The sequence below is a fragment of the Ranitomeya variabilis genome, chromosome 4 (assembly GCF_051348905.1).
Source record: "Ranitomeya variabilis isolate aRanVar5 chromosome 4, aRanVar5.hap1, whole genome shotgun sequence".
NCBI lineage: Eukaryota > Metazoa > Chordata > Amphibia > Anura > Dendrobatidae > Ranitomeya > Ranitomeya variabilis.
In genome coordinates, this window is record NC_135235.1 from 648,928,794 (window position 1) to 648,953,233 (window position 24,440).

Genomic DNA, 24,440 nt, shown 5'->3' on the forward strand with positions numbered 1-24,440 from the left:
TACACCTCGTACACACACGTCTCGGCTCCGTACACCTCGTACACACACGTCTCCGCTCCGTACACCTCGTACACACACGGCTCCGCTCCGTACACCTCGTACACACACGGCTCCGCTCCGTACACCTTGTACACACACGTCTCCGCTCCGTACACCTTGTACACACACGTCTCCGCTCCGTACACCTTGTACACACACGGCTCCGCTCCGTACACCTCGTACACACACGTCTCCACTCCGTACACCTTGTACACACACGTCTCCGCTCCGTACACCTCGTACACACACGTCTCCGCTCCGTACACCTTGTACACACACGGCTCTGCTCCGTACACCTCGTACACACACGGCTCCGCTCCGTACACCTTGTACACACGCGGCTCCGCTCCGTACACCTCGTACACACACGGCTCTGCAACATCCACCCTGTAAACCCCTCCTGACCCCACACATAAACTTCCCCTCATCCAGCACCATGACAACCAGCACAGCAGTCCTGCATACACTGAGGCCCCTGATCATGTGACCCCTGACTCCTCCCCTCCTGTGACCTCATCACAGGTCCTGTGCGCACAGAGCAGCCATATATGTGGTGTGCGGCTCTGCAGGTGGAGGTAGGTGCTGGAGATTCCCCATTACTGGGCGGGGGCAGGGGGCAGTAACCCCTCCATTCCCGGAGATAGTGCCCCCAGCTCCGCCATGTGTATATGTACAGTAATAGGACGCTGGCTGTGCTCATGTATACAGGGGAGGGCGCTCTGGTTTGGGGACAGATGGTGGAGATTACAGGGAATGGAAATGTCGGGTTTTTCTCTCCATAGAAATCTGGAGAAACTGTAATTTCCCTAATTTTGGCTGTAATAGTTTAGAATAAAGGGATTTCCCATGAAATGTCTGTGGCGTCGGTCCTGTACTGAGGACACTGATCCCGGAGGAGGAGACTGTGGGGCAGAATATGGAGAATATAAGAACTCATCACATTATAGGAGGATTGTGGGTTTTATACCGTGAGGTAAATTTCCATGTAATAAAATTGTCACCTCATCACATTAAAAGAATACTTTTTCATTTTGCATAGTAACCAATCAGAGCGCAGATTTCATTTCTTCACTTATTCTGTGATGGGCTGATCAGACGTCAGTTGGAGGATCTCCTGCCAGGTCTGGCTATACAACAGCTATATAGTATCTGTGCCGACTCTTTTTATGCTGCACCGAGGAGTCCCAGGAGAATGAAGACTCTGGCACAAGAGCGAGCATTGTCTGCCACCCAATCCCCTGCGACGTCTCTGGATGCTTTTCTCATGCGCGAGCTGGCTAGTGCGGCAGTCTGGGTGCCATCTTGCCGTGAGGACGAGGAGACCGTAAAGCGTGAGGGAGATGCCGCACTGAGAGGAACAGGAGGAGAGGATCTTCGGAGCTCTCCCAGCCAGTATATCCATGACGGATATATTCAGCAGCAGCAGGCTCAAGATGAGCAGAGGGAGCAGGTCTCTCATGGGCTAAGAGCTTCACAAGATGGCGTCTCGCTACAAGATGATGTGGATGGGTGCCTCTCCCCCTCCCCCTTCTGCAGTATCAGGAAGCTGGGTATCCTCTGCCCCTCAAGGTTACAAAGACCTCTCTGAGAAAAATTAGATCTGAAAGGGATGGAGAAGGCGTGGCTTCCCTGAAAGATCCCCCTAAGATTTCAGGTCTGGAGTGATTACACAGGGGAGTCCTCTGAGGAAGAAGAGGGTCAAATAAGTGCTCCTCCTTTATCAACCTGGAAAAGACTTCTTGCACAATTTCCTTCCAAGGGTGATTTTAAATCCTTAATTGCAGAGGCCAATGAGACCTGTAGGTTTGAGATTGCCTGTATGAGACAGGACTTACATCATCTCGCTGGCCACATAGACTCTCAGGAGGGGCAACATGATACCACCAGATCCCATGTCGCTGAATTGCATCGGTTATCCACTTGACAACAAAAGACTGTCAGAGAACTACGAGGGCAACTGGAAGATCTGGATAATAGGGGGAGGGGGTGCAATATCCGGGTGAAGGGCATTCCGGAATCTAATGAGCAAGATAATCCCAAATCAATTCTCCAGGATATCTTTAATGTTGTATTGAGAGATCCTCCATCAACGCCAGTTAAATTTGACAGAGCTCACCGTGCCCTGCAACCTAAGGGTTCGACCCCCATATCCACCGGATATCATCTGCTGTCTTCATGACTATGACACTAAGGAAAGGATCATGGCAAAGGCTAGGCTGCTGAAAGAGATTTCATATTCAGGCACTGTGGTCTAGCTGTTTCTGGATCTGTCCCGTTTTACCCTACAGAAAAGAAAGCTCCTCAGACCTTATTGTCCATTTTGAAAGACCTCCGGGGTTTCTCCTTTGCCTTAACAGCTTGCAGGGAAGGAATTTCAGCAATGCTACACTCCTTAGAAAGCCTTCCAGCTTTTTTTGAAGCTATGGGATTGCAGGTCACGAAGATTGAGGACTGGAATGCTCCTTTACTGGTTGCACCAACACCACCATTGGTCTGGAGTCAGAAGATGAGAAGAGATCGGGGAGGTCCAGGGGAAAGGGCGGATAAAAGAGGACTGCCTTCTAATAGACTACGTTGAGATAATCCTTATTCGTGCTGTTTGAATTGAAAGTCTAATATCTCATAATATGATGATGATGGTTTCTTATGCCCTGCTGCTTTTCTACACAAGTATTAGTATTCGGTTCCCTTGAACTTTTCAACCTTTTCCCACATATCATGCTTCAAACATAAAGATACCAAATGTAAATTTTTGGTGAAGAATCAACAAGTGGAACACAATTGTGAAGTTGAACAAAATGTATTGCTTGTTTTAAATTTTTGTGGAAAATCAAAAACTGAAAAGTGGGGCGTGCAATATTATTCGGCCCCTTTAACCCCTTAATGACCGCCAATACGTCTTTTAACTGACCTGAGATATAAGAGGCTAGCATCCCTATACAGGTGACAATCCAGCAGCTGTCCACTATAGCTGACAACTTGCTGCATCAGCCACGATCAGTCTTTGCCCTGTCCAAATCTGTTAACCCTTTAGATGCTGCTGTCAATAATGACTACATCATATAAATGGTTAACAGAGTGTGGGGGCTTCCTCTTTATCCCAATCGGTGCCCTCAGATCATGATTGTGTGGTCCTGATGTTTGCCATGGCAATTCACAACCAAATAGCAACCTTAGAGTCTGACGGCTGTAGTAATCTGTTCAGAAGTTAGAGGCATTTGGGTTGTAAAAATACACTTTTTCATTTCTGTCATGCCACTTTGCATTAATTCCTGAAAATCACCTGAAGGGTTAATAAATAACTGCAGTTTTCAATATGTCTAGGGGTGCTGCTTTTAAAATGGTATAACTTTTGGGGGTTTCCCAATATATGCGACCCCTAAAGTCACTTCAAACATGGATAGGTCCCTAAAAAAATACATTTTGTAAATTTCCTTGAAAGAATGAAAAATTACTGCTACATTTTGAAACCTTCTAAAATACTAACAAAATAAAGTAACATTTTACAAATGATGCTGATGTAAAGCCGACATGTGGGAAATATTATTTATTAATGTTTTGCTGTGGTATGGCCATCTGGATTAAAGGGATAAATTTTGAAAATTGCTAATTTTTTAACATTTTTCTCAAAGTTCTGATATTTTTTATAAATAAACGCAAAACATATTTACCTAAATTTACCATTGTCATAAAGTATAATGTGTCACGAAAAAACAATCTTAAAATCACTGGGATATGTTGAAGCATTCCAGAGTTATTACCACATAAATTGACACTGGTCAGATTTCAAAAATTTGGCTCTGTCACTAAGGGGTTAACTTAATACTTTGTTGTGCCACCTTTTGCTGAGATTACAGCTGCAAGTCGCTTGGGGTATGTCTCTATCAGTTTTGTACATCGAAAAGTCATCAAAACTTTATGTTCCAGTTAACTATTTAATTGAAGCCAATGATAATAAAGTCACAACAATTATGATGGCTTTTGATTAAAACTACAATAACAGATCAGCGTAAAAATGATTAGTTTGTGGAACGAGTGGTATAGCCATTTTTACAAAGTGTCCCAGGAGGCACTTTCCAACTCAACTTCACCATGTTGCTCATGCTATTATAAGCAGCCTGCATGGCTTCAAAGTGCTAGTATGGCTATAACACAGTGTCTCTGGACTTGTTTTCCATCAACCATACCAGGAACATCATTGGTCGTCAATTGCAAAGGGAACTGCCAGCAGTGGATCTTCATAATTTTCCCAAGTACATTCAGTGTGGTAAAACAGTCTGGGGATTTCTACTTGTGGTGCTCATACTCGTTACTAATTAAATTCAGATGTTGTGAAAATTTTATTCCTATTTTTCCATTATTTGAAGATCATTAATATGTCTATTCACCCACTGATTTCCATAATTTCAAGAGTATTCCATCTTGGTGTAAAAATTTCAGTGTTTAGAAGAGTAAATGCAAAGTTTTATTTTAAAGACCACAAACTATGAACAACTAATGAACAAATAACAACACTTAGATTTAATTAGCCAAAAGACAAGGTCGAAATATTAAGAGTTAAAATGGCATTCTGCAACCACTCACTTCCGTATCTGTAGTGTCACATGATATACCACATCTACATGTTCTATCGCCTCATGTTTCCCCTATTGTATTGTTAAATAGTGTCTTTATGATGTTGGATCAGCTCATATTCCTCCCATTCAGGCACCTTCAATATCAGATCATCTCAGTGGAGATCTTCTATATAAGAGAATTTTCCTGATTGACCCGTCAAAGATGGATAGGGACAGGGACAAGATGGTGGAAAAGATGTTACATCTCACCCTAGAGATCCTCTTCCGGCTTACTGGAGAGGTGAGAGATTCCATTATGTCAAATTATGCCATTCTGATCTACTTGAATAGAAGATTGACAGAACTGGAGAGGTGAGAAATGTCTATAGTGAGATTTATTAATGTGTCTCTCCATAACCAGGATTACACAGTAGTGAAGAAGACCTCTAATGAGCACTGTCATGTCCCTGTGTCTGAGCGATGGGGAAGACCCCTGAGCCCAATCATGGGGCCTCCACCTCACCTTCCGATACATGAGGACATCAATGACCAGAAGATCCTAGAACTCGCCTACAAGATGATTGAGCTGCTGACTGGAGAGGTGACACTGCTGGGAATGCTGTGAAATTATACAGTAACGCCATGAAGGGATCGGGGTGATGATGGTATCATTGTATGTGTCAGGTTCCTATAAGGTGTCAGGACGTCACCGTCTATTTCTCCATGGAGGAGTGGGAGTATTTAGAAGGGCACAAAGATCTGTACAAGGACATCATGATGGAGGTTCCCCAGCCGCTCACATCACCAGGTAATAGACAGGACTAAATGCACACAACCTATATTTATCTGTATGGAATGAATAAATTCAGTCCCTGATTGTGTTTATTACAGTTCTATTAAGTAAGAAGACAACACCAGATAGGTGTACCCATCTTCCTCTTCCACAGAACTGTTCAGAAGAAAATCCTAATGTTTCTCAGGAACATCAGGTAGATGGAAAGCAGGTGTCATTAAATCTCCCCTATGTTGTGTAGACGGCTGTGAAGGTCTTGTGTTCAGTCTTGTTTTATCCACCAGTATTATATGTTTTATACTTGTGTAATGAGAACGGTGGAGATGGCAGGATTAGAGCTGATCATAGATGTGACTTCTCCATCTGTCTGTGACTTGTACAATATTTGTTTCAGGGTGAAGATCTGCTCCATATTAATACTACAGGGACATATGTGATTGGTAATGAGCAGTGGAAAGAGGAGATTCCTACAGATAACTACATTGGTGCGTAGTAACTATTGAGGCTATATTTACATAAACATGTCTGTTTTTGATTTAGTGACAAATGTATAGGACACGAATACAGTGGTGTAACTTGCAGCTCATGGGCCTCAATGCAAAATCTTCAACAGGGTCCCCAACTATTATGGACTTTAATAGTGATAGTCCATATGGGCCAAAGGGACCATTATGGTCCCCCTAGTCTCCAGGGATCGGGTGCAATTGCAACCCCGGCACATACTATAGTTACAACACAAAGGGAAGTCATCTCACCTACAGGATACCAATTGCATGGAGACTTGAAGTACTGCAAAATCCCGAAGAATGTGAAATTCCAGCAAAGGGATTCTTCTTTAAAAAACATTTTTATTGGTATAAATTAAAATCCATGTAGAAAAAAAGCTTTCCACGACCATAGAAGAAAAACATACACGTTTCATACAGTTTTCAATCATTGCTTTGTGACGAAGGATTGTGACAGAAAAGTGTATGTGTCTAAAGCAGGGGCGAACAACATTTTTTAGTCCAAGGGCCGCATTGTCATATTGAATCAATCCCAGGGGCCACAAAAATTTTTATACGGGTACTTACATGAATACATAACCAGAACCATCATCTGTACATTAACTGAGCGCCAGAATGAAGTTTTGAGGATTTGGAGAGTTTCTGCTCCCAAATAAATCCAAGTGAAAACTGAGTTTTTGGAGCACCAGAACCACCATCAGTACATGAATGCAGCACCACTGTCGGTATAGGATTTCAGCGCCAGATCTATCTTCACTACATGAATGCTGCACCAGAACAGCTATCAGTACATTAATGCAGTAGAAGAACCACTGTAAGTACATGAATGCAGCACCAGAACCACCGTCAGTACATGAATGCTGCACCAGAAGCACTGTCAGTACATGAATGCAGTGCCAGAACCACTGTCTGTAGATGACTGCAACAACAGAATCAGCATCGATACAGGAATGCAATTTCAGAACCACCGTCAGTACATGTATACTTCACCCAGTTTAGTACAGCAATCTATTGCAATGTCAGGTCATCCCCATATACAATTAGAAATCTCTTGAACTTACAACGCCAAGTGTGTCCTTAGCAATCATAAGGAGATACTGGGAGTTGTTGTTACCAGTCATCATTAGGTTGTTACCAAGCCTTCATCTGACTTACAGGAACCCCAGTACTGATGAGGCGTAGTCAACATCACAAAATTTTTTTACATCCAGGTATCTTATAAACAACATCTTCTCTGATTTGAAGTCGTTCCCATCCTTTTTGTCTCCGTGTAGTATAGATGCCAAGATGAGATCATGCCCAAAATTTGCCCGTCTTCAGCACTTCCAGACAAGGTGCCCTTAAAAATAAAAGTATCTTACATGCTGTGCCCCAGAATAAATCTTTCACTGTGCTTCCTGCACAAAATATCCCTCCCACACTGCCCCTCTCCATAATGTCTACCCACACTTCCCCTCTCCATAATGTCTCCCCACACTGCCCTGCTCTATAATATACCCCCTACACTGCTCACTCTTTATTATCCCTTCCCACATTGCCCCTCTCCAAAATATCCTGCCACACAGCCCCTCACTATAATATTCCTCCAACATGGCTCTTCATAATGTCCCTTTACACTGTCCGTCTCCTAAATATCGCCCAAACTACCCTTTTCTAACACTGCCTCTTTGCCTCAAGTCTGCCCCATCCGACTGCTCCTTGCTATACTGTGCACCCTTTCACAAGCCTTCATAATTGCCCAATAATGTGCTCTTGCAGTAACGTCAATCCTCCCCTCCTCTGCCCTTTCATGTAGAATGATAGCATCTGTAGCTCCTCCATGGAGTGCTTACTGGTGCCTGCCATGTCTTTTGCCTCTGCGGTGCCAGCAGCAGTGGGATAACGTTTGCAGCAGCTGACCTCATCAAGCCTGGGCATTGCTTCAGACTCAACACCCAAGTGTTTTAAAAGTATTCGTGTTTAAAAGATGCAAATGCATTTTAATATAGGAAGAAGTGAGCAACGTCTCTCAGTTCCTGTGGGACTCAATAAACCCTTTGGAGGGGCCATATGTTGTGCGGGTCTGGTTTAAAGGATCATTTTGCTGGAATTTCGCTTTCTACTATAATTACACCCCTGAGGGTTTTCATGTCCATTTCGCTTTTTTATCACTCCTATAAACTTGAATGGCCCGTCTTAATTCGCTTGCACACAATAGATTAAAATTTGCAGAACCACTCATTTAAATTTGACCTGACGACCATCTAATGTAAATTGAGGTGTTCTAACTTTACTAAAACAGAAGTTGTCAGGAAAAAGAAGGATCAGGGTAACAAATCTAAACATGCCAAATCCTTATGTTTTCAAGAGAGCTAAAGTGCCACATGAGTTGTATGACAGCGGTTAACTCACTTTACTCCACTGACAATACATGCTCACTTGATTGAACTAGGTATGTGTGGGTATCAGGGTCAGTATCATCCAATTGAAAACTTCACTAGTTTGATAATTGAACTTTACTACATGACTTGCTTTATATGTGAATTTTTATTTAGAATTGTTATAAAATATCTACATGATATTAAGGTTATTTTATCCAAAATTAAAAAAATAAAACCTCAGTTTTAATTTTGGCAGGCGATTTTATCTGGAGCTCAGAGGGATGTGCAATGTCAACAGATATTACAACAGAAGACCATGTAAACACACATAATATTTATGAAGAGCATGCTATCAATCCAGAAGATGTATCATGTGAACCTACTAAACAAGTCTTAACTTTTGATTCATCGCAAACTGTTAAGAAAAACAAAAGTCACAGGAGGGATGCTCAACATCAAAAAGCTTACACAGTGGAAAAGACACTTTCATGTAGAAAATGTGGCAAATGTTTTATAGATAAATCAAGTCTTGTTACATATATGAGACTTTCCAAAGGAGAGAAGCCATTTTCATGCACAGAATGTGGGAAATGTTTTAACCGTAAATCAAATCTTTTTAGACATCAGAATATGCATTCAGAAAACAAACGATTTTTATGCTTAGAATGCAGGAAATGTTTTACACGCAAATCACATTTTGTTAAGCATCAAACCCACACACAGGAGACTTCATATTCATGTTCTGAATGTGAGAAATGTTTTACAACTAGTTCAAAACTTGTTATACATCAGAAAATTCACACAATGGAGAAGCCATATTCTTGTTTGGAATGTGGGAAATGTTTTACAGTTAGTTCAAAACTTGCTATACATCAGAGAAGTCACACAGGGGAAAAGCCATATTCATGTTCAGAATGTGGGAAATGTTTTACAGAGAAATCACATCTAAATAAACATGAGATAATTCACACAGGGGAGAAGCCATTTTCATGTTTACAATGTGGGAAATGTTTTAACCAAAAATCAAGTCTTGTTAGACATGAGAGATGTCACACAGGAGTGAAGCCATTTTCATGTTTGGAATGTGGGAAATGTTTTACACATAAATCAGAACTTGTTACACATCAGAGAATTCACACAGGAGAGAAGCCATTTTCTTGTTCTGAATGTGGGAATTGTTTTAGCCAGAAATCACATCTTGTTAGGCATACAAGAATTCACACAGGGGAGAAACCATATTCATGTTCTCAATGTGGAAAATGTTTTACAGAAAAATCACACTTTATTAAACACGAGAGAGTTCACACAGGGGAGAAACCATTTTCATGTCCACAATGTGGAAGATGTTTTAACCAAAGATCCATTCTTGTTAGGCATGAGAGAACTTGTAACACATCAGAACATTCACACATGGAAATAGTAAAATTTATATTCTGAATGTGGGAAATGCAATACAGGAAAATTACATCTTATTATGTAAAAGAGAAATCACATGGGAGTGAAGTCATTTTCAAGTTGAAAATTTGAGATATGGTTTAACTAAAAATCAAATCTTGTTAGGGTAAGTGTAAATGCACTTGATGCTATTATCAGAATTATTACCCCAGATGGTATATGCCCTACACCACTTTCCTATACATTGAATAAACATTATTTAGATGTATAAATGGCAGACAGAGATAAAATGAATACAATATTGACCCATACCTGTTAAATGGGACCCAGTGGCAAAGATGTTGTCCTATTTCAGAAAACTTTTCTTCATAGGCTCAGTTCACTGTAAAATAACAAACTGATTTACTGTATTTTACTGATTATAAGATGCACCGGACCTAAATAGTAAAATAAATGTTTTAATAAAATGTTGGTACATCTTTTAGTCTGCTTTTATGATAACTTACTGAGGGGAGATCTGCGGTGGAGCGGGGACCCAGGAGGTAGGGTCACTACTGCAGGAAGCTGGCGGCAGCAGGAGTGGGGAGATGCTGCAGACCCTGTGCTGGGAGGAGGGGGTGTGAGGCTACTGCGGGCCCTAGGCTTTCATGAAATGTCTGGAGTCCCCGTATTATCCCCACCTTGTAAGCTACATTCGGATTAAAAGACACAACCCCATTTTTCCCCCAACATTTTTGGGAAAAAAGTGCATCTTATAATCCGAAGAATATGGTACTTGCCCTCCTCGGGTCTAGCTCTGTGTCTCCAATGCTGCCCTGGGTTTTGTTGTTTGGCTGCAGCAGTAACAAAGTACACTTTAGATATGGGAGAAGCCATTTTTATGTAAACAGAATAGGAAAAGTTTTACTTTGAAATCCAGTCTTGTTGACCACCAAGAAAAATCAAAACAATATTCAATACTTCCATAATTAGTCTTAAAGATCAAAGAAATCACACAGGAAAATCGACATTTACTTTTTGCTTCAAATGTGTTTATTGACAAAGTAATGTTCATAGTCAAAGTAAATTCACATGGCATTCACAAGAAAGGAAGAGAAATTTAAAGCATCACTTTACAATTAGGAAACGTTTTGCAATCCGCAATATGCGTCTGCATTCTAAAATTCAAAGGAAGCTGATAACACCGCTATATATCAGCCATGTATGTAGAATACTTTACATTGTTACATATAACTCCATCTCAGCACTTGTGCTCTGAAGCATTACAATGAAACCCTGCAAAGTGCCCTGGAAGAAGCTGCACCTCCTATACATAGAACAACTCGGCACAGACGGCGACAACCGTGGCACACGCTGCAAACACGTTTCCTGCAGCGGTGCTCCAGGTGCGCCGAACGTCTGTGGAGAAAATCTAATCTGCCCGAAGATTTCATCCATTATAAGTTCATGTTAAAAACATACAACTCTGCCCTTCACCTCTCCAAACAAACCTATTTCAACACCCTCATCACCTCGCTGTCCAATAACCCTAAACGTCTCTTTGACACTTTCCGGTCCCTACTCAACCCAAGAGAGCAGGCCCCAACCACAGATCTCCACGCTGACGATCTGGCCAATTACTTCAAAGAAAAAATTGACCACATTCGACAGGAAATCATTTCCCAATCGGTCGTTGTTGCGGAGGTATGAGGTGCCTGTTGTTCCTTCGGTCGAGCCTCCTGCTCCGGTGCTGGTGGAGGGAGAATTGGAGTATGTTGTTGAAAAGATCTTGGATTCTCGTTTTTCCAGACGCAAACTCCAGTATTTGGTTAAGTGGAAGGGTTATGGTCAGGAGGACAATTCCTGGGTGGTCGCCTCCGATGTTCATGCGACTGATTTGGTCCGCGCCTTCCATAGAGCTCACCCTGATCGCCCTGGGGGTTCTCGTGAGGGTTCGGTGACCCCTCCTCAAGGGGGGGGGTACTGTTGTGGATTCTGTTTGCGGGCTCCCTCTGGTGGTTACTGCTGGTACTGGGTGACTTTGGTGGGTTGCGGCCTTTGGTTTCCATCTGTCCATCAGAGGCTGGGTGTTTCCTATTTTACCTGGCCTCTCTGTCATTTCCCTTGCCGGCTATCAATGTGTTCAGATGTGCTCTGTTTGGTTCATGCCTACCTGCTCCCAGATCTTTCAGGATAAGCTAAGTGCTGATTTTCAGTTGTTTGGTTTTTTGTCCAGCTTGCTTAGAATGTCTCTTTGTTAGCTGGTTGCTCTAGTGGACTGAGGTTCTCCCCATGTGCCATGAGTTGGCACATGGGTTCTTGTAATCTCAGGATGGTTTTTTTGATTAGGGTTTTTTGCTGACCGCTCAGTCCCCTTTTGTGTCATTCTGCTTTCTAGTTTTCAGCGGGCCTCTATTTGCTAAAGCTATATACATCATCTCTATGTGTGTGCCTTCCTCTCATTTCACCGTCAATACATGTGGGGGGCAACTATATCTTTGGGGTTAATTCCTCTGGAGGCAAGTGAGGTCTTTGTTTTCTCTGCAGTACTAGTTAGCTCTTAGGCTGGTGCGTGTCGTCTAGAACCAACGTAGGCACGCTCCCTGGCTATCTCTAGTTGCGTTTGTCAGGCGTAGGGCAGCGGTCAGCCCAGGTTCCATCACCCTAGAGCTCGTCCGATATTTATTATACTTTGCTCATCCTGTGCTATCCCTAGCCATTGGGGATTCACGACAGTGCTTACTCAGTGGAATGAGTGTGCTCTGGCCGCAAATTTCAGAAATGGCCTTTCTGAAGCCATTAAGAATGTGATGGTGGGTTTCTCCGTTCCTACAAGTCTGAATGATTCCATGGCGTTGGCTATTCAAATTGACCGGCGTTTACGGGAGCGCAAAGTCGCTAATCCTCTGGTGGTGTTGTCTGAACAGACACCTGAGTTAATGCAATGTGATAGAGTTCAGACTAGAATTGAACGGAAAAATCATAGACGTCAGAATGGGTTGTGTTTCTACTGTGGTGATTCTACACATGTTATATCAGCATGCTCTAAACGCTTAACAAAGGTGGTTAGTCCGGTCGCCATTGGTAATTTGCAACCTAAATTTATTTTGTCTGTGACTTTAATTTGCTCATTGTCTTCCTATCCTGTTATGGCGTTTGTGGATTCAGGTGCTGCCCTGAGTCTTATGGATCTGTCGTTTGCCAAGCGCTGTGGTTTTGTTCTGGAGCCTTTGGTTAATCCTATTCCTCTGAGAGGTATTGATGCTACGCCATTGGCGGAGAATAAGCCGCAGTTTTGGACACAGGTGACCATGTGCATGTCTCCTGATCATCGAGAGGTGATTCGTTTTCTTGTTTTGCATAAAATGCATGATTTGGTCGTTTTGGGTCTGCCATGGTTACAAACTCACAATCCAGTTTTGGATTGGAAGGCTATGTCTGTGTCAAGTTGGGGCTGTCAGGGAATTCATTGCGATTCCCCGCCGGTGTCTATTGCTTCCTCTACTCCTTCGGATGTTCCTGAGTATTTGTCTGATTATCAGGATGTATTCAGCGAGTCCAGGTCCAGTGCTCTTCCTCCTCATAGGGACTGTGACTGCGCTATAGATTTGATTCCAGGTAGTAAGTTTCCTAAGGGAAGATTATTTAATCTGTCTGTACCTGAGCATACCGCAATGCGTTCGTATATTAAGGAGTCTCTGGAGAAGGGACATATTCGTCCATCCTCTTCCCCTCTTGGTGCGGGATTTTTCTTTGTGGCCAAGAAGGACGGATCTTTGAGACCTTGTATAGACTATCGACTTCTGAATAAAATCACTGTTAAATTTCAGTATCCTTTGGCTCTGTTGTCGGACTTGTTTGCCCGGATTAAGGGTGCCAAGTGGTTCACCAAGATAGACCTTCGTGGTGCGTACAACCTTGTGCGCATTAAGCAGGGAGATGAATGGAAAACTGCATTTAATACGCCCGAAGGTCATTTTGAGTACTTGGTGATGCCTTTTGGGCTCTCTAATGCTCCTTCAGTGTTTCAGTCCTTTATGCATGACATCTTCCGGAAGTATCTGGATAAATTTATGATTGTTTATCTGGATGATATTCTGTTTTTTTCTGATGATTGGGACTCCCATGTAAGGCAGGTCAGGATGGTGTTTCAGGTTTTGCGTGAGAATGCTTTGTTTATTAAGGGCTCAAAGTGTCTCTTTGGTGTGCAGAAGGTTCCCTTTTTGGGTTTTATCTTCTCCCCTTCTGCTGTGGAGATGGACCCAGTCAAGGTCCGAGCTATTCATGATTGGACTCAGCCCACGTCGATTAAGAGTCTTCAGAAGTTCTTGGGTTTTGCTAACTTCTACCGTCGTTTTATCGCTAATTTTTCTAGCGTTGTTAAACCTTTGACGGATATGACCAAGAAAGGTTCTGATATTGCTAACTGGGCTCCTGCAGCCGTGGAGGCTTTTCAGGAGCTGAAGCGCCGGTTTACTTCGGCGCCTGTTTTGTGTCAGCCTGATGTCTCGCTTCCCTTTCAGGTTGAAGTGGATGCTTCTGAGATCGGTGCAGGGGCCGTTTTGTCGCAGAGAAGCCCTGGTTGCTCAGTAATGAGACCATGTGCTTTTTTTCTAGGAAATTTTCGCCTGCTGAGCGGAATTATGATGTTGGCAATCGGGAGTTGTTGGCCATGAAGTGGGCATTTGAGGAGTGGCGTCATTGGCTCGAGGGTGCTAAGCATCGTGTGGTGGTTTTGACTGATCACAAAAATCTGATGTATCTCGAGTCTGCTAAACGCCTGAATCCTAGACAGGCCCGTTGGTCATTATTTTTCTCCCGTTTTGATTTCGTGGTCTCGTACCTGCCTGGTTCAAAGAATGTTAAGGCTGATGCTCTTTCTAGGAGCTTTGTGCCTGACTCTCCTGGAGCCTCAGAGCCAGTTGGTATTCTTAAAGAGGGTGTAATCTTGTCGGCCATTTCTCCGGATTTGCGACGTGTGTTGCAGAGATTTCAGGCTGATAGACCTGACTCTTGTCCACCTGACAGACTGTTTGTTCCTGATAAATGGACCAGTAGAGTCATTTCCGAGGTTCACTCCTCGGTGTTGTCAGGGCATCCGGGTATTTTTGGCACCAGAGATTTGGTGGCTAGGTCCTTTTGGTGGCCTTCCTTGTCACGGGATGTGCGGTCATTTGTGCAGTCCTGTGGGACTTGTGCTCGGGCTAAGCCTTGCTGTTCTCGTGCCAGCGGGTTGCTTTTGCCCTTGCCTGTCCCGAAGAGGCCTTGGACACACATTTCCATGGATTTCATTTCGGATCTTCCAGTGTCTCGGGGCATGTCTGTCATCTGGGTGGTATGTGATCGCTTTTCCAAGATGGTCCATTTGGTGCCCTTGCCTAAGCTGCCTTCCTCTTCTGATCTGGTTCCGTTATTCTTTCAGAATGTGGTTCGTTTGCACGGCATTCCTGAGAATATCGTGTCTGACAGAGGATCCCAGTTTGTTTCCAGGTTCTGGCGATCCTTTTGTGCTAAGATGGGCATTGATTTGTCGTTTTCATCTGCCTTTCATCCTCAGACTAATGGCCAAACTGAGCGAACAAATCAGACTCTAGAGGCTTATTTGAGATGTTTTGTTTCTGCAGATCAGGATGATAGGGTGACCTTCTTGCCGTTGGCTGAGTTTGCCCTTAATAATCGGGCTAGTTCCGCTACCTTGGTTTCGCCATTTTTCTGCAACTCTGGTTTCCATCCTCGTTTTTCCTCGGGACATGTGGAGCCGTCTGACTGTCCTGGGGTGGATTCTGTGGTGGATAGGTTGCAGCGGATTTGGGATCATGTGGTGGACAACTTGAAGTTGTCACAGGAGAAGGCTCAGCGTTTTGCCAACCGCCGCCGCGGTGTGGGTCCCCGACTTCGCGTTGGGGATTTGGTGTGGCTGTCTTCTCGCTTTGTTCCCATGAAGGTCTCCTCTCCTAAATTTAAGCCTCGCTTCATCGGTCCTTATAAGATTTTGGAAATTCTTAATCCAGTGTCCTTTCGCTTGGAACTTCCTTTGTCGTTTGCCATTCACAACGTGTTCCATAGGTCTTTGTTGCGGCGGTACGTTGTGCCTGTGGTTCCTTCTGTTGAGCCTCCTGCTCCGGTGTTGGTTGGGGGCGAGTTGGAGTACGTGGTGGAAAAGATCTTGGATTCTCGTCTCTCCAGGCGGAGGCTTCAGTATCTGGTCAAGTGGAAGGGCTATGGTCAGGAGGATAATTCCTGGGTGGTCGCCTCTGATGTGCATGCGGCCGATTTGGTTCGTGCCTTTCACGCTGCTCATCCTGATCGCCCTGGTGGTCTTGGTGAGGGTTCGGTGACCCCTCCTTAAGGGGGGGGTACTGTTGTGAATTAGACCTTTTGGCTCCCTCTTGTGGTCACTAGTGATATGACACTTTTATATTCCTTCCCTTGCTTGGTATCCACCTGGCCTCGTTAGTCCAGGGGTGTCGCTATTTGAACTTCCTGGATTTTCAGTCTGGTGCCTGGCATCGTTGTAATCAGATCCTTCTGTTTGCTCCTATCTGCTGGTCCTGGTTCTTTGCAAAATTAAGCTAAGTCTTGCTTTCTTGTTTTTGGTTATTTTCTGTGCTCTTATTTTTTGTCCAGCTTGTACTAAATGTGATTCCTTATATTGCTGGAAGCTCTAGGGGGCGGATGTTTTCCCCCCGTGCCGTTAGACGGTTCGGGGGTTCTTGAATATTCCGCGTGGAGTTTTTGTGAGGGTTTTTGCTGACCATATAAGTCATCTTACTATATTCTGCTATTAGTCAGTTGGCCTCTCTTTGCTAAAACCTAGTTCATTTCTTGCGTTTGTCTTTTCTTCTTACCTCACCGTTATTATTTGTTGGGGGCTTGTATCCAACTTTTTGGGGTATTTCCTCTGGAGGCAAGAAAGGTCTTTCTTTTCCCTGCTAGGGTTAGTTAGTTCTCCGGCTGGCGCGAGACGTCTAGAATCAACGTAGGTACGTTCCCCGGCTGCTGTTATTTGTGTGCTAGGTTCAGGTATATGGTCAGCCCAGTTACCACTGCCCTATGAGCTGGGTTTTATGTTTGCAGACTTCGCTATTGTCTCTGAGACCCCCTGCCATTGGGGTCATAACAAAGATGGCTCAATTCATTATGGCGGCTGGGAAATCCTTGATTCCGTCATATTGGAATACTAAGACCATACCCACATCTAACCAACTATACTCCAAAATTGAACAACTGTTCCACATAGAGGAATTAGCTGCAAGACTGAATCATACCACAGAGAATTTTCATAACACTTGGAAATTTTGGACCCAATTTAGGACCCAGAATTCATTTTACTCTACATTAGTGCCATAATTTATTAAATATCCCAAGGTGTCACTCTAACCTAACCCACTTGCCCCCCCTCCCCTCTCCCCCTCTCCACTTATACTCTCCATTTCTCCCTATACCCTCTTCTCTTCCTATATCTTTAAAGTTAATCTTTCTTTCGTCAACAAATTTTAAGAGTTGGTAGACTCATTTTCAATAAAAGTATATATACCTATAAATGATAGGTAATTAGAGCTTACCATACTAACTAGGCACATGTTCTTATGCATTTTGGTGTGCTCTTTCTTTGCTTATGCTGTTGTTTTTGTTATCATCAAAAATTTAAATAAAAAGAAAATTGAAAGAAAGAAAGAAAGAAAGAAAGAGAGTGTAAGTTCAGGGATATATAATCCTGAGGTTTTTTTGTAATATTTATACCAAGGTATTTATACTCCTCCACTATTTGTATCTGAGTATGTTCCAGTATAAACGAGCTAGGGGGATAATCAATTGGTAGAAGAATTCACTTATCCTAATTAACCCCTTCAAGACGGAGCCCTTTTTCATTTTTGCGTTTCTGTTTTTCGTTCCCCTTCTTCCCAGAGGCATAACTTTTTAATTTTTCCGTCTATATTGTGATGTGAGGGCTTGTTTTTGGTGGGACAAGTTGTACTTTTGAACGACACCATTGGTTTTACCAATTCCACAGCTGTTTTTTGTATTTTTATTCACAATGTTCACCAAATGCTAAAACTAAACTGCCATTATGATTCTCCAGGTCATTACGATTTCATAGACACCAAACATGTCTAAGTCCTTTTTTAATTAAGTGGTGAAAAGAAAAATCCAAAGTTTGTTAAATTAAAGTGTCATTTTCCGAGACCTATAGCGTCTCCATTTTTCATGATTTCGGGTTGGGTGAGGGCTTATTTTTATGGCAGCTTCTAGTCTACTATGGAGACTAATGAAGCATGCCAAAAGTGAAAAAAAGTTTTTTTAAAAATAAAAAACATAAAAAAGTTCAAATCACCCAACCTTTTGCCCCATTCAAAATAAAAAGAATCAAACATACACATATTTGGTATCGCCGCATTCAGATCTATCAATGAAAAAAAAGGATTAACCTGATCGCTAATCGATGCAGCGAGAAAAAAAGTCAAAGCGCCAGAATTGCATTTTTTTGGTTACCACGACATTGCATTCAAATACAATAACGGGCAATCAACACATTGTATCTGCACCAAAATGGTATAATTAAAAACGCCAGCTCGGTGCACAAAAAATAAGCCCTCACCCCACCCGAGATCACGAAAAATAAAGATGCTACCGAGATCGGAAAATGGCACAATTTTTTTCCTTTTTAACAAAGTTAAATCCTAGTAAAAAAGCAAAACAAAAAACAACTGTGGGATTGCACTTGTTTTGCACTTTGAATTTTTTCCCCGTTTTCCAGGACACGATATGTTAAAACCAATAGTGTCGTTCAAAAGTACAACTAATCCCGCAAAAAAACAAGCCCTCACATGGCCATATTGATGGAAAAATAAAAAAGTTATGGATCTGAGAAGAAGGGTAGCAAAAAGCGAAAACGCAAAACCAAAAATACAGTGGGGGAGATAAGAAGTTGATCCCTTGCTGATTTTGTAAGGTTTCCCACTGACAAAGACCTGAACAGTGTATAAGTTTAAGGATTGGTTAATTTTAACAGTTGAGAGATAGAATATCAAAAATAAAATCCAGAAAATCACCTTGTATAAATTTATTTGCATTTTGCAGTGAGAAATAAGTATTTGATCCCTCTGGCAAACAAGCATTAATACTTGGTGGCAAAACCCTTGTTGGCAAGCACAGCAGTCAGATGTTTTTTGTAGTTGATGATGAGGTTTGTGCACATGTCAGGAGAAATTTTGGTCCACTCCTCTTTGCAGATCATCTCTAAATCATTAAGATTTTGACGCTGTCGCTTGTCAACTCAGAGCTTCAACTCCCTCCATAAGTTTTCTATGGGATTAAGGTCTGAAGACTGGCCAGGCCACTCCATGATCTTAATGTGCTTTTTTTTTGAGCCACTCCTTTGTTGCCTTGGCTGTATGTTTTGGGTCAGTCTTGCTGGAAGACCCAGCCACGACCCATTTTTAATGTCCAAGTGGAGGGAAGGAGGTTGTCACTCAGGATTCTTATGGTACATGGCTCCACCCATTCTCCCATTGATGTGGTGAAGTAGTCATATGCCCTTAGCAGAGAAACACCCCCAAAACATAATGTTTCCACCTCATCTGATGCCAGGTGTATGTGTCGTCGCTTCAGAGAGGTGTTCTGCACATGATAGGAGGTCTTTGCAGCAGTAGATGCTGGGGAGTAAAAACTACATATATCACTTTTGTGCCCAATAAGTGGAGCCAAGGGAATATTTGGTTTTGAGAGCCCAGATTTTACTGAATTGGTTCATGGAAGCCATATTGTTTTTCAAGGTCTGCTGTTAAATTATTAACTGTTTTTGTCTTGGTAAATAATTTCATTTTGCTACATAACTTACAATTTCTTTGGGTAATTTAGAAATGTTCTAAAATATAATTCGGCACAATTTATTCAAAATAATCTTAATTCTTGGCAGGTGACTGTACCAAGAGATCAGAGGGACAACTGATATCTTCAATTTTTAAATCAAATAACCTTGATATCACTCAAGATAAAACCGACATCTATGCCACTATTCCAGAAATACAGACCTCCTTTCACCGCAAAGATCTATAATTTGATCCTTTTCAACAGGTCCTATCTTCTGATTCATCACAGAGTATTAAGAAAAATAAAAGTGGCAAAAGAGGTGATGAAAATCTAACTGCTCTTACAACAAACAAGCCATTTTTAAATGTAGATTCTGAAAATAGTTTTTCACTCAAAACATCTTTTGTTACACATCCAAAAATTCAAGTAGAAGAGAAAAGATTTTCTTCAGCTTGTGGGAAATATTTTAACCCCAAATTAGAGCTTGTTAGAAAAAAAGTTCATGCAAGGAAAAATCCATATTCATGTTCAGAATGTGGAAAACATTTTAACCAGAAATCACATTTTATTAGACATCAGAGAATTCACACAGGGGAGAAGCCATTTTCATGTTCAGAATGTGAGAAATGTTTTGCAGATAAATTAAGTCTTATTAGACATCAGAGAACTCACACAGGGGAGAAGCAATTTTCATGTTCAGAATGTAGTAAATGTTTTGCAGATAAATCATATCTTGTTACACATCAGAGAATTCACACTGGAGAGAAGCCATTTTCATGTTTAGAATGTAGGAAATGTTTTTCAGATAAAACAAGTCTTGTTGCACATCAGAAAACTCACACAGGAGAGAAGCCATTTTCATGTTCAGAATGTGGGAAATGTTTTTCATATAGATCACATCTTGTTAAACATCAGAGAACTCACACAGGGGAGAAGCCATTTTTATGTTCAGAATGTGGGAAATGTTTTGCAGATAAATCAATTCTGGTTACACATCAGAGAACTCACACAGGAGAGAAGCCATTTTCATGTTCAAAATGTGGAAAATGTTTTGCAGATAAATCAAGTCTTGTTACACATCAGAGAACTCATACAGGGGAGAAGCCATTTTCTTGTTTAGAATGTGGGAAACATTTTAACCATAAACCATATCTTGTTATACATCAGAGAGCTCACACAGGAGAGAAGCCATTTTAATGTTCACAATGTGATAAATATTTTACTAACAAAAGGAGTCTCACTAAACATCAAACAGCTCATAAAGGGACAAGCCATTATCATACCTAGAAGGTGGGAAATGTTTTACTTGAAAATGATATTTTGTTGAACACAAAGTGAACCTCACACAGGTATAAGCCTTATATATTTGAAAAACTGGACAAGAAAACACATGACAGAGAGTCAAAGGAAAGACAAAGAAGTAAACGAGAAAGTGATAGAACTTATATTTGAATTAAAACATATGAAGTTATTAATATATGTCTGTTCTCTAAAAATCAAAATAAATGCAATATTCCTTTGTTTCAGTTACATACGGTACTTATATTATATATTCACTATATAGACTAGAGTATTGCAATTTATCCCTTTAAACCTCCTAAAAATACCCATTATTACCCCTTCTCCCTCTTATTTCTAACTCCCAATCTCAGCGATCTGCCATTCATCAGTCTCTTCAATCCACAATCTGCAACCTGTGTGAACAAACTCTATAACTTTTTTACACTACAATAATAAACATGTTAATATTGTAAAATACTATTCACAAGTATGATCCATTATTTCTTTGTTGGAACATCTGATGTTATCCATTCCTATTAAAATAAAATGTCTCCCTCTTCCCATCTCCTTTATCTAAATTTGTAATGCTGGAGTAATATTATGTATTCAGAGACCTTATGTATGGAAATATTAGTGCTACAGGAACATCACAATTTTATACAGAAGAATAGCGCTTTCTCCAGAGTTCTTTATACAATGATATATAGATCAGACAAGGTCCTCGTATTTAGGCAGTTTCTATTTTACTCAAACGCTCTGTATATCAACAAGATCAGTGAGTCTCATTATACCGAGTAGAGAAGCTCCAGGGATAAAGACCCCGTCTCGTACCAATATGCTGGAAGCTAGGCCCGAAGTATCCAGCCATGTGGCCCGGATTCTCTCATTTTTATCTCTAGTGTTTCTTTTAGAATAAATCACTTTCTCATACAGTCTTGTAGTAATGACTTTGTTAATCACATTTTATCTGAAACCATCTAAATGTTATCAATCTAGGTGCAAAAAGTGATAACTGTCCTACCACAGTTTTTTTTTTAAATCAGATAATTTTTTATTAACAGTAGTCAAGTTGGCAAACAGACACAATTGTGTCAAAAAGGAGAATAAACATGTTTACAAAAAGTTTTTAAAAGTCCCCCAATTACCCCCCTTACCTCCCCCCTCCCTTAAAGCCTCTATAAACAAGAATAGGACAATAGCATACATTGCTTACATAATAAAGCCACATTCCTTGGAATCAGTTCCTCTCCATCCACAGTTTCCAAAGTGTTTCAAAGGTTTTCACACTTTTCCTTTTTTTATAAATACCCTTTTCCATATTAATAACCATATCAGACTGTCTATAAAATTCCTGCAGAGTCGGCGGTACCTCACTCAACCAGTGCCTGGCAATTAGCTTTCGCGCAACATACAATAAACTAGCTATGGCCACTTTATGATGATTTGGAACTCGGATCTCTTCCACATATCCCAAAATATATATCACAGGATCTCTTTCAACTGCACAGCCATACGATTTTCCAATTGCTTCTCCCATATCCATTCAGTATGAATTCAATCTCGTACATTGCCATAACATGTGTAGAATCCCTGCCCCCTCGGATTGACACCTAGGACACTCGGAGGTCTGTCTCAGCCCTGCCTTATATAGTCTATCTGGAGTTCTATATACTCTGTGAAGTACATATAATTGCGAAAGTCTACCCGGCTCACTTAATGATAATTGGGGAATATACTCCATGATGTCCTCCCATTTATCCTCCTCTATCCTTCCCAGCTCTTCCTCCCATTTCTCTTTTGCTTTAATAGGGAATCTATTAAGAAAGGTATATGACAAATCACTATAAATATCCAAGACTACCCCTTTCGTTCCTCCCGTTGCACAGACATAGTCCACCAGAATATCTCTATAAATTCCCATATCAACCGTTTTGCTCTGCGCAAGATAGGCATGTCTCAACTGTCCATATTGAAACCTACAGGTCTCCTGCAACCCATAACTCTCCTGCAGTACCTCAAAGGAAAAGAGTCCTTGTGCGTCCTGAATCTCAGCCATATATTGAATACCCAATGCTTTCCAATTTTTGAATTCCCCCATTTTAATAAATTCAGGTAATATTTAATTGTGCCATATTGGGGAGAGATTTTTTTAAAGTCCCACTTCCCTTGTCTTTTTAATTGTCTCCCATACCTTTTGAATCAATGTCAAGGTAGGATAAGCCGTCCTACCACAGTTTTACCATGTGTGGGCAGTGTCGGTTCTTCTACATTCCATAGCAAAAAATACCTATGTGTCTCCAACCAAACCTGATAATTATGATTACACAATTGTAATCCAGCAGCATGTGTATAAGATCATCAGCTTCTGCTAAGCACTTCTGATCTTTGTGCATTCCGACTTTGCAGAGAAATGAATACTGGGGCTTGCATTGATTCGATATTTATGGGAGATACGTTTTTGTAGTTGTAGCGATGAAACGAACATAACGCATTCACTCACATCACCGTAAGACAATCCAAATACATCCAACTTATTATCAGATCAGATGGATGATGCTATGAATGCAATGTTTCATCACTGTAGAAAGGTAAAATTGTGATCGGAAACACGACAACAATTTATCCCACCTGGGATCTCCAGGGACGAAGATATCCAGCAAGTTGGGGATCTCATAAAATTCTGAAAGACCTAGCACATTCCACGACCAGTCCCCATATCAGCTCACTTAGTGGAGGTGTCACGGAGTTACCACGACAGAGCAGTACCAGAAGACCACGACGTCTGATGGCTCCTGCTTCGTCGCTGAGAAGAAGTACTCCTGTGTATTAATAGTGTTTTGTTTTCTTTCAGCAGGACAGGGGTTAATAGGCCATGTGGAAATTTCTGCTTTCAGCTGTGCTCGGTTAGCCACTCCTCTCTCCTATAAAAGCTAGGCCTTCTGATCAGACCTTTGAGATAGCACTTGCTTGATAGACCTGGAGTAGTGAGGAGCTGGTGTTTGGAGAGCTGGAGGAATTTATTGTGCGACAGTTGTATGGTTTGTATGGTTTGTACGCTTGGAATATTCCTCATCCTTACCTGCCTTATTTACTCTCCCTGTCCTTCACACCCTGGTGGATACCTCTGTTATTTGTGAGAGCATATTTTGTGTGAGTGGAGTTTTCTTTTTACCCTTGTCTTTGTTCCCCTGTTTGTCGGGTTGGTGTATTGTGGTACTCGGTAGCGCCTCTCTTCCCCAGGTGGGGAGGGGGACAGACGCAGGGCGGCAGTCAGGAGACAGGGCAGGGGCGGAGGCCTCGGCATCCTCGCCATCTGAGGTATCCCGGGGAACAGGGCGAGTTAGGGCGCCCCCTAGAGCTAGGGCCAGGAAAGGTGCCCCTGGAACCAGTTTACTCGCCAGTCCAATCGTGACAGGAGGTATGTGGGTGCAACTTTGGGTTTTGGTCATTTGTCAGTTCTGGAAGGTACAGCTTGCTGTAGTTCTGTCCATTTTCCTAAGGTGTACCTCCCTCCACTAAGGTCTGAGCTATTTTGTGACACAGGTTCAGTATTTTTCTTTTGTTATCCCTTTTATCTTATGTACTTGTATAGATTTGTTTGCATTTTGTATAATATTTGTATATTTTTTCATCAATACTGCCTATCTTTCCAGATTAAATATATAAAATGTAATAGCTCCGTTACTCTTGCTCCGTAAATCACACCCTGAAGACATAC

At 41.8% G+C, this 24,440-nt stretch overlaps 1 protein-coding gene across 1 annotated transcript in view; it reads left to right on the plus strand.

The window, feature by feature from the left end:
* Positions 1 to 586: 586 nt before the first annotated feature.
* Positions 587 to 24,440, plus strand: part of LOC143766152 (uncharacterized) — a 34,962-nt gene continuing 11,108 nt past the window's right edge. Inside the window, exons 1-8 of the mRNA XM_077253617.1 lie at positions 587 to 614; positions 4,747 to 4,896; positions 5,017 to 5,196; positions 5,280 to 5,403; positions 5,487 to 5,584; positions 5,783 to 5,873; positions 8,511 to 9,627; positions 20,014 to 20,630. Of these exons, the coding sequence (XP_077109732.1) occupies positions 588 to 614; positions 4,747 to 4,896; positions 5,017 to 5,196; positions 5,280 to 5,403; positions 5,487 to 5,584; positions 5,783 to 5,873; positions 8,511 to 9,627; positions 20,014 to 20,630 (2,404 nt within the window). The 5' untranslated portion in view covers position 587. The remainder of the gene's footprint in view (positions 615 to 4,746; positions 4,897 to 5,016; positions 5,197 to 5,279; positions 5,404 to 5,486; positions 5,585 to 5,782; positions 5,874 to 8,510; positions 9,628 to 20,013; positions 20,631 to 24,440) is intronic.